Source organism: Pleurodeles waltl, chromosome 2_2, assembly GCF_031143425.1.
Source record: "Pleurodeles waltl isolate 20211129_DDA chromosome 2_2, aPleWal1.hap1.20221129, whole genome shotgun sequence".
Taxonomy (NCBI): domain Eukaryota; kingdom Metazoa; phylum Chordata; class Amphibia; order Caudata; family Salamandridae; genus Pleurodeles; species Pleurodeles waltl.
The window spans coordinates 802,393,719-802,404,108 of NC_090439.1; the positions used below are offsets into that span (position 1 = coordinate 802,393,719).

General features: G+C 48.8%; 1 protein-coding gene across 1 annotated transcript in view; it reads left to right on the forward strand.

The window, feature by feature from the left end:
• LRRCC1 (leucine rich repeat and coiled-coil centrosomal protein 1) overlaps positions 1 to 9,873 on the forward strand; it is a 297,998-nt gene extending 288,125 nt beyond the window's left edge. Inside the window, exon 19 of the mRNA XM_069220424.1 lies at positions 8,697 to 9,873. Within this exon, the coding sequence (XP_069076525.1) occupies positions 8,697 to 8,819 (123 nt within the window). The 3' untranslated portion in view covers positions 8,820 to 9,873. The remainder of the gene's footprint in view (positions 1 to 8,696) is intronic.
• Positions 9,874 to 10,390: the final 517 nt, after the last annotated feature.

Here is a 10,390-nt window from a genome sequence, read left to right on the forward strand (position 1 = left end):
CTGTGCAGTTTCTCCAGCCTGGCTGTTCAACACAGCCGGGTTGGAGAAACCTAAGTGTGTATGTGTGTTTGTTTGACCTAAGACGGCCAGTCAAACACACATGCGCACTTGGAGCACTCCACTCCCCCTCCCCTCTCCCCCTTTCCAGTGGCCCAGCCCCTTTGTGCATGGCTGACTGCTAGCCAGGGGGGCAATGCTCCTTCACCATTGCAGAGGAGTTGTCCCTGAATATGTAGTTGTGCCCAGTGCTTAGGCAAATCTAGAGAGTGAAGAGCAAAGGATTCCTCTTTTCCTCACCATTGGGCAAGGCAGGGGTAGCCAAGGCTGAGGTTTTTGTAACAGCACCAGGTCCTGGCTAGTCAAGGAGAGATGGGGTAAAGGGCTTTTTTATTATCGAAAAGAAGTCTCTGTAATTAGGGGGACCCATGACCCACTAACTTATGCATAATACGTTGACGTTATGCTATTTCTTCCACTCCTCCCAATATATGTAAACATTGCTACACCATGTGCACTAATTTTCACTGAGGTATTATTTTTAAACAAGTTTAAATCTCAGATTAATGTTTGTTTAGCTTATTTTAATTTTAGAACATCTTAGTGTTTGCAATTAGATATGAGGAAATCAAAATGGTCTCTCACAAGAAATGTTTGACTGACTCTAGCCAAATTCCTTTGTTTTGTGCTTGAAACATTTTAAACATACAGTTTGAAAGGGGGGCGGAGCTAGCCTGCCAGCAAGATGGCCGGCACCTTGTGATGCTCTACTCAGCTTGGGGCCTCATCCTGATATTTCTCCTGATAGGGCGGTGAACTTTCAGTTTTCCAGGCCGGGCGGCACTGTGGAGGTGCAGGTGCTGCCGGACGCAGCGGTGAAGACAGGGCCCAGACCTCCTTCGCGCAAACATTGGCGGCGGAGGTGGAGGGCCTGGGCTGGACTGGACGGCGGGCGGCGCGCTGTTGCGGGCTTTCCTGGCCGGGCTGGTTGGCCGGGAGCGGTGCGCTGTTTGTCACCTGGTGTGGCATTGCTGCTGGCTGGCGGTTGGGAGCCATGCGCGGGGGGCCGGATCGGCGGTCGAATCGGACCGCGGCTCCCTGCGACCTCTTGGGATCTGCGGCCTTGTGGCTACCGGGGCTGAGGCGGGCTGTCCTGCGACGTTAGCGGACTGGGTGGCACCGCGTGGATACGGGGCCTGCCGGAGTTGCTCGCCCTTGTTGGGTGCTCGTTGGTTGGGCCCCTGCGGTGCGCTGGCACAGTGAGCTGCTGAGGTGGCCGTGGGGTCCGCTCCTTTGTACATTGCGGAGCTAGCGGGCCCCTACTGCTGCGGGGTCGCTGGCCGCATGGCGGCTCGTCTTGCCCTGTGCTGGAGGGGGCCCGGGTGGGCATGCCGTGAGGGGGCGGTGCCGGCTGGATCGGGCCTGGGGCCACCTGGTGGTGACATTCCGGGGGCCGGCTGTGGAGCCCTGCTGGCCTAGTGGAGCTGACCTGTAGAGACTTGTGCCATTGCTGGGCCCGGCCTTTCTGCCTTTGGGACGGGTGGCTTGGCCTGGTGCGGGGCCGGGCCTAGTGGTGGTGCAGAGCCGGGCTTAGGCTGAGGAGGTCCAGCTGGCTGGAGGAGGCATGCACTTGTGGAGACCATTGCCCTTGCTGAAGTGGCTTGACCATTGCAAGATGGGGGAGGCGGAGCAGCGGCAGGCAAAAATCTCCTTTGATGGGGGGCGGAGTAAGGGGGGGCCCCTTCCTCTCAGATGGGAGAAGTGGTGACGGAGCAGGGGTCGTCAGACATGTCGGTCAATGCCATGTTTCTGGATCTGAAGACCAGTTTGACAGGTATTGATGCTAAGCTCGATCACTTAACAGAGCAACTTGATCGCATCAAAACCAGGGTGGACGATCACAACACCAGACTCGATCGGCTGGAGGCGCGTACTTCTGAAATGGACGATCAACGCCAGGGCGAGCGAGAACAATTGTTGTAAATGGAGATGGTGTTGGAAGTAATACGCAACAAAAATTAAGATTTGAAGGCTCGCTCGCGCCGTAATAATGTTAGACTACTTGGCCTTCCCGAGTCCACCAACATGGGCAGAATGGAGGATTTTATTGAAGGTATGCTCTCAGAACTTTTTCCTGGTCAGCTCTCCCGATTGCTGTTGGTGGAGAGGGCGCACAGGTCTCTGGGCCATCAGCCTCCGCCCTATCATTATCCGGCTATTGAACTATCGCGACAGGGATGCAGTTCTCCGATTGGCTAGAGAGCAGAGCCCGGTAATCTATTAGAATACTGAGTTGCACTTCTTCCTGGACTACACCCCAGGAGTACAGGCGGCGCGCAGGGCCTTCCTTCCGATCAAACGCTCTCTTGGGCAGACGGATGCCAGGTTTTTCCTTATCTACCCTGCAAAACTGAAAGTGCAGCATGGAGGGAAATTTCACTTCTTTACAGATCCGAACCTGGCGGCAAAATTTGTTAAGGCTCTCCCTCGAAGATCTGCGGCTGTGGACTCGGGTGGACCCGGTGCGGAGCGTGAGACTCTCAGCGATAACGACTGAATTGTCTTGCTGCTGGTGTATTAATTGACTGCATGGTTACAGCGTTATAGTACTGTTTGCCGCCCTGATGTTTATTCACTTTTCGGCCCTATGCCTTCCCTTCCCAGTCCAGTGTTGGGCATGGGTTGGGTGGCTAGCCGCTCACCCCTTGGATGAGTCTTGTTACTATGACATGGTTTACTGCTTTGTTTTTTGTTGTTAAGGGGGGGTGGTTATTTGCTTCGACCCGGTTGGGGGGGGTCTGCGTGGGTGGAGGGTGGGCTTGTGTATTTGTTTGTTGTCTCTTGTCTATCTGATTCCTTCTTATTACTCTTTATGTCTGTGTCTCCTAGGCCGGCCGGGAGGGGTGGCGGTGTGTTCTGGTAGGAGTGCTGCGATGTCGCAGGAGGGAGTGACATTGAGCCGTTGTCTTACCTGGAATGTGCGTGGCCTGAATGATGGTCGCAAGGTGCAGCTCATGTCTGCGTATGTTAAGCGCCAGAATGTAGATATATGTATGCTGCAGGAAACTCACTTGGTGGCGGATACGCTGCATCGCTTGAAGGCTGGATGGATTGCAGAATGTCATGGGGCGGTGTATTCGAGGTATGCCAGAGGAGTGGCAATTCTGCTGCGCAAGGGACTGCAGTGGCGAACTCAGCGAACTATAGTTGATCCTAATGGACGATATGGGTTGATGAGCGGAGTGTTGCTGGACAGGCCTTGCAGACTTGTGTCACTATATGGTCCTAATACGGATGAACCGGATTTCTTCAGTGAGGTATGGCGGCTGGTTGAGTCGATGGGGGGAGGCGCTGTGATCCTGGATTCGGAGCGGGACAGGGAGAGTTTGGCCAGGGTGCCGCATGTGGCTGCAGCTAGAGCTCGGTCTGCGGTCCTGGATGATGGAGCTCTGGTGGATATATGGCGGGTGAAGCATGTAGATGCAAAAGAGGGTACGTGTGTTAACTATGTGCATAACAGCTGGTCTTGCATTGATCAGTGGCTGGGCTCGCGCGATGTAGCGCTATGGACGTGGTCGGTGGAGCACATGGCTCGCACGCTGTCGGACCATTCTCCTGTTAAGCTGGAGTTAGCAGTGCCCGGTGGACCAGAACGTGCTTTCGCATGGCGTTTGCCTCAGGGGGCTCTCCGAGACGAGGCATTTCGCGAGGAGATCCGCCGGGATGTTGCCCTCTATTTTGAGGAGAATGGTGGTTCAGTGAGTTCGGCGGGAATGCTATGGGAGGCCTTTAAAGTGGTAATTCGTAGGAGCTGCATTTCCAAACAGCATGGTGTGCTGCAAACGCTGTGCCGGGAGTTGGCTGAGTTGGAGGCGCGAATAGCGGAACTGGAGGCTCGGTTGGTGGTGGATTGGTCCGGTGACACACTGGCGGCTCTCCGAAGCATGGTCTCTTTTTATGAGGAAACTTCTGAGAGGGAAATCTGCTTTTTGGGGAGATTTGCCAGGGCGAGGCACTACGGAGAGGGAGAGAGGGCCGGACGCACGCTCGCAAATTCGTAAACCCTGGGCCAGTAGTTATGTTTCCGAAATAGACAGCTTGGAGGGCGAGCGTGTGACAGGGAAGGAATGGGTCATGAAAGTATTAACCAAGTTCTTTATGGATTTGTACTCTGCACCTGCCGAGCTGCCCGCTGAGGTTGTACAGGACTATTTCTCAGAGATTAGCTTACTCTGGTTTGAAGATGCCCATATGACATATTTTGACGCTCCTTTCTCGGCAGAGGTGGTTAAGGCTGCAATTTGTGACCTGCCTGGAGATGAGTCCCCTGGCCTTGATGGCCTGACTCCAGCGTTTTATAAGGAATATTCCGATATCGTTGCGCCTCACCTGCTGGATGTTTATGCAAAGGCAATGAAGACTGGGATTCTTCCTGCCTCTCTTCGAGAGGCACTGATAGTTACGATCATAGTTGTGATTAGTATCGCCCGCTTTCAAAGATCAATGTTGATAATAAGATTTTGGCCAAGATGATCGCAGCACGGCTGCAGCCGTTGATGACGAGGCTGGTGCTGCCGGATCAGTCCGGGTTTGTCCCGGGACAGTCCACTGCACACAATCTGCGGACGTTCTTTGCGGTTGTTGGCTCGATTACTGCTGCTGACGATGCTGCGGCTGTGTCTTTGGATGCTACAAAGGACTTTGATTCGCTGGTGTGGAAGTACCTATTTGCGCTCCTTGGCAGGGTGGGTTTGAGCGAGCGTTTTGTGAAGTTGATTCGCTTGCTGTATACAGAGCCCGTCGCTCGACTTTGGTTGAATGGAAGCATATCGGCCTCTTTTCGGGTGGCTCGGGGGACCAGACAGGGGTGTCCTTTATCCCCGCTGCTCTTTACTATAGCGATGGAGCTGCTTGTGGCCTTCCTGCTCCAGCACCACAACAATAGAGGGCTGCAGTTTCGGCAGCGGCCCATCTTGGTCTCCATGTACGCTGATGACATTGCGCTGTATGTGCGGGAGCCTGGTAAAAATTTAGATGTTCTGTTGGATGAGATTGTACGGTTCGGTGAATTTTCGGGTACAGCGATAAACTGGTCTAAGTCTGTTGTGCTGCCTCTATCGTCGGGGACGCCGGTCTTCTCGTCCCGATATCCTATTGAGTGGGCCAGCGGCCCGGTGCGGTACTTGGGAGTCTGGCTGAGCTGCGATGTCGAAACGCTTTGGATGGCTAATTATGGCACAGTTATGTCCTGGCTGGAAGACAGGATTGAGATGTGGCGCTCCCTGCCACTGTCATTGATAGGATGAATTGCCATCGCCAAAATGGTAGTGCTACCTAAAATGTTATACTTTGTTTGTGAATCTTCCTCTAGTCCTCACATCGTGCTTCTTGAGGTGCCTTCGCTCAGCCACGATTCGGCTGGTTTGGGCAGGTGGTCAGCCTAGAATCGCATGGGAGAATTTAACGCTTCCGTTTGAACTAGGTGGCCTCGCTGCTCCTGATCTGGAGCTTTATTACCACTGTGCACAAGCCCATTTTGTGTATTATTGGATCCGCCCTGTTTGCTACATGCCGTATCTCGCCCCTGAGAGTGACGCGGTCTGGCCGGACGATTTGATACACGTTTTTGAGAGCCTGTCTCGGCCTCGACCCAGGGGGGTAGATACAGTGGCGTGCACTGTCAGGGCATGGACAGCTCGTTTGAAGCCATCTGGTGTGCGTAACCCTTTGCGCCGTCAATGGTGGTGGCTGCTGTGGCCGATGAGAAGCTGTTTCGAGACTCGCAACTGCGGAATTATCTTCGGGACTCGGACTTGTCTCTTTTGGGGGACTGGTTTGTGGACGGGCGGTTGATCTCCCCAGAGGTGGCGCTCGGTGATGGCACTGATGGTGCGTTGCATCGGCTATATGTGTTGCGGGTGTGTGCATTGCTCCAAGCGCGCTACTCCGGTCTTCCAAAGTCCACGTTGATATGCTGTGCACTGGAGGTAGTGTGGAGTACACGCCTAGGAAGCTAATCACCAAGCTGTATGGCTGCATGCAGGACCAAAGGGGTGGGCTCGCACTGTCTGCTAAGGAAAAGTGGGAGGCGGATGTAGGTGAGGAAATCTCTGATGAGGCATGGAAGAAGTGCTGTGCGCAGATAAGGGCACTATCGCCAAACTACAGGCTGCGACTCATTCATTTCACATTTTTACAGCGTCTATATTACACTCCTCGTGGCTTGTCTGCTATGGGGTTGCATGCGGATGCTTATTGTGAAAGATGTCATGCTCCGGATGCCGACTTTTTTCACCTGGCGTGGCAATGTGGGGAAGTGCACAATTTCTGGCCTTAAAGTCATGCATGCAATTGGGGAGATGACTGGTTTGGAGCTGGTTCCCTCTCCTGTGTTGGCGCTGCTGGGGAGTGTGGATGCAGTTCCGCTGGCTCTGAGGAAACTGGTGGGCATGTTGCTACTTTTGGCTAAGCGTAGATTCGCGATTTGCTGGGGACGCCGCCGGCCTCCTCGGGTCTCTGATTGGCTGCGTGATGCTGCGTTCTGCCGAGAGCAGCTGGCGACCTACTGGGAGTTGGCTCCTGAGGGCTTTAGGCCACGAGACATTTGGGCGCCTCTGCGCTCTTATTTGGAGATTGCTTATTGAGTGATATGCGCTTATTCCGATTGGCCATTCATCTGGGAAATGCTTTGTGTCGCCTTACCTGTGTGTTGCTGCGAGCTGTGGGATAACTGCTAGTGATGACTTGCCCCTTACCGGCTGCCTTTCTATACCTATGTTGGTTGTATTTGTTTTCTGCCCCTCGAATGATAGCATTTATTGTCTGCGGCCCCTAATTTATGCTCACCGAGGACTGTTTTGTTTGTATTATTGCTGGATTCTGTCACACTTGAACTGAGAGGGGGACTCGGTTCCTCTTGTGAGTTATTGGAGACGTTTTGCTGAGGTATACAGATGGGGCTTTGTTTGTGTTAATGTTGCTTGGACTGAGAGGTATCTTTGTTGCTTGTTCATTTAAAATGCATAAATAAATTCAATTAAAAAAAAAAAACATACAGTTTGAAATATACAGACCCCACTGTGGCTTTTACGCATCAATTTAAATGGCTGAAAAATTACACATCAAACCTGCAAGAGGCACCATGTGAAGCCTAGCACAGCGTGGATGCCAGTCTGTTAGTCCGTTCAGCACGTTTTCGTGGCTAATGGTACATACGTTGATTGCCTTATTAGAACAAACCACTAATTATTTTGAGCCACCACCAATTTATAAAGTTCCTTCCGTCCTTCAATTAATGTGCAATACATTTTGCAGGATGGAAGCCTAAATACTGAAGTGTATTTTTCCAAAATTTGTCACAAACTAGTTACAAGAAAGCAAAGTATTTAATGATGCAAATCTGATTTTCCTGTTAGTGTTAGGCCCGTTTGAATACGTGCATTTTGCACTCAGTGCAATAGCACAACATTCTCTTCCCTTCCTAAATTACCAGTTCTTGCTCACTAACTGTGCAGACTACTTTCTGCATATTCATATTTTTTCTCGTCTGGCATGACAGAGCTGCTGTCGCCAGACAATTATGTGCACATCACGAGAGAGGGGCTGTGGCCTCGCCCTGACGTTGGAAGTCAAGAAAGAGTACATGTTTGGATTGGGCAGAAATTGTGTGCTTCCACAAAATAATGTTTGCCCTCCACACAGCTGTGATCATTTTGTTTATTTATCCAGCTGCCTGAGCTCGGACTTTCAGGGGCACACACACGACATTGTAATTGGATTAAAGTTTATTAGATACGTAGATAATTCATGGTATTTTCCCTGACAGCAGCACAGATGGGAGGAGGGTACATGCATGTTTAGGTGTGGCTTGGCAGTGAAACTGTCACCTGACCTTTTAACCCACTCCAGTCATGCTACTGTTATTTGCTTCCACATAGATACATTCCAATCCCATACTATTTACTTGTAATGGTGCATGTTACCATGCAGTATTGGCATTGCCAATGCCTGTCTCACTGTTTGGATGAGAAACACTCCCCAGACCTAGGACTCCTTGCTTCCTTCTGCCTCTTCTTGATTGGAGTCGCCAGCCCGTTGCTTGAAAGGCCAAATATGTTCACATCTAAATGCACGATGGTCATGGTAATTGTTTGCATAGTCATGCATTTTTTCACATTTTGTTTCAATGCAACTCTTCATGGTCATCGGTATAATTCATGTGCTATTAACAGGTTTTCTTGTATTGTGCTCTAATGCAGCTCCTGGAAAAATAATTGCTGCGGAGCTCCCCATACAGCGAAATGTGCGTTTGGATTTGCATTAAAGCATCATTTAAGGAAGTGTTCATGCATGAATAACTACAATGACCCATAAAGGAGTGGGAATGCCGGGTCAGGCTACTTAAACCAGTATGTGTGATGGAACTTATTAACTGAGAAACACTGAGCTGAAATGTCCCTGCTTCTTGCCTCCTTAACAAGTTATAATAACTGAGTTTGTACATATGAATGTTGTTATCGTGAGAGTCCTTGTTTGAGCTAGAGATGGGGCTTTGTTATCAGTTTTTTAATACAACGCTATCATTACCTTTCCGCTCCTTTGTGTAAACATGACTAGACAAGTAGAAAAAGTTAGTTAAACAGACTCTGGTAGCATGATGTGCCTTAATGATATGCTATTTCACTTCAATCTTAATCTAGGTTTACCACGTAGAAGAAGAAATGCGTCAGCTTCTCCGTGAAACAGCCCATAGCAAGAAGGCAATGGAGGAGAAAATCAAAAGGCTTACCAGTGCTTTAAGTGACATTCAGCAAGATCTCTGATGGAGTTGGGATTTATAATATAGAACTTCTATTAGCAACTGGTATGGGGTGCTGTTTCACTCAGCCAGTCAGAAAGTTTAGGACCTGAATTAGATCTCGGCAGATGCAAATCTCCACCATAAACGTTGTGAACTTCCCATCTGCTGCATTATCATCTCCATAGGGCACAATGAGATCGTAATAAGGCGGACCTGATCGTTTGTGACGAAGGCTTCCCCTCTTCTAAGATCTAAATAAGGCCCTTAGAGTGCAGACACTAACAACTGTGGTCTGCCTGGATTCTTAGGTTAGTGGCAGTGAAATGAAGCAGACATGGTGATTGTCTTCTGCCATTATTGTCTGGTATTTCCCTGCTGCGGTGTTTTTCTTAATTGCTCTTCCCGTTATCATGTGCCATTGGCTTCAGGCCTGGCACATAATCTCAGGGCAGGCAATTAACAATAGTTTATTTCCTTGTGTACTGTTCTAAGAGAGATTTTGAATAATTACACACAAAAACCCTAAGGTTTTAGAAGTCTAAGAACAATGTCAAAGTTATAAGGCATGTCTTAATAAACTATAACAGATTAATTGTTCAATGTGATCACAGGCTTGAAAATGCAAATAGTTCTGTATAAACGTGTACATATATGTGGGATTACTAGGGGAAATTAATTGTCCGGTTCGAAATATGTTTTAACCAAGAATAATCCTATTTTAATATGGATATGTTTTGAGTGTTTTACAATTATTTATTCAAACATGTACATTGTTATGTAGCACATTATCTATTTTTTTAAATAAATTATTTGCCATTTGGTGTATTGCTCTTTGTGATTGCCACAAAAGCCTTGTAGTTGCTATAGTTGATAACCTTAGTGAGGAGTTTTAGCACTTGGCCTGTCTGGATAAGTCAATCTGACACCTTTTGCTAGGTTTATTATGGCATCGTTCTTATTCATTTTGTAATTGTTAATTTAGGGAAACATTTCACAGTATTGTACCAGAACAAATTATATGGGTTAGAGTGTTAATATAAATTGACTCTTTGATGACTAGAGGTGCCATAATGTGTGTATTTATTATTTAGAGTGTTTGTACCACGAGTATGTCTCAGTGGATGTTGTTACCAGTCAAATCAATGCTGCTTTTTATTATTAATATTAATTGCACTTATAAAGTGCTACTTTCACCTGAAAGGTATCCTGGCGCTGATCATAAAAACTCTTTCAGAAAACTAATAATAACTGTTAAAAAACATCTTTAAACATGTCCTCAATTCCAGTTTTCCGAAAACATAGCTTGTTGCCTTGCAAGCTCAGGTGTTTCATATCAATTCTTGCTCGTTTATAAAGTAGTGACAGTTTACATAGAGATTGTTAATATTTGAGGGTGCGGGGGAGGGTGTAGTGCTTTACTGGTCTAGAATACTTTTAGTGTGTTGTTTATGTTAACTTTTCTGTTGGGGACTTGCAGCAACTTGGTTTGCTTCACAATGCTGTGGAAAAACAGAAGAGGAATGCCACAAAAAGGGAGAAACGAGGCGCAATGTCATGTCACGCTTGTTGCTTGTAACTCACCTGCTTCATTCA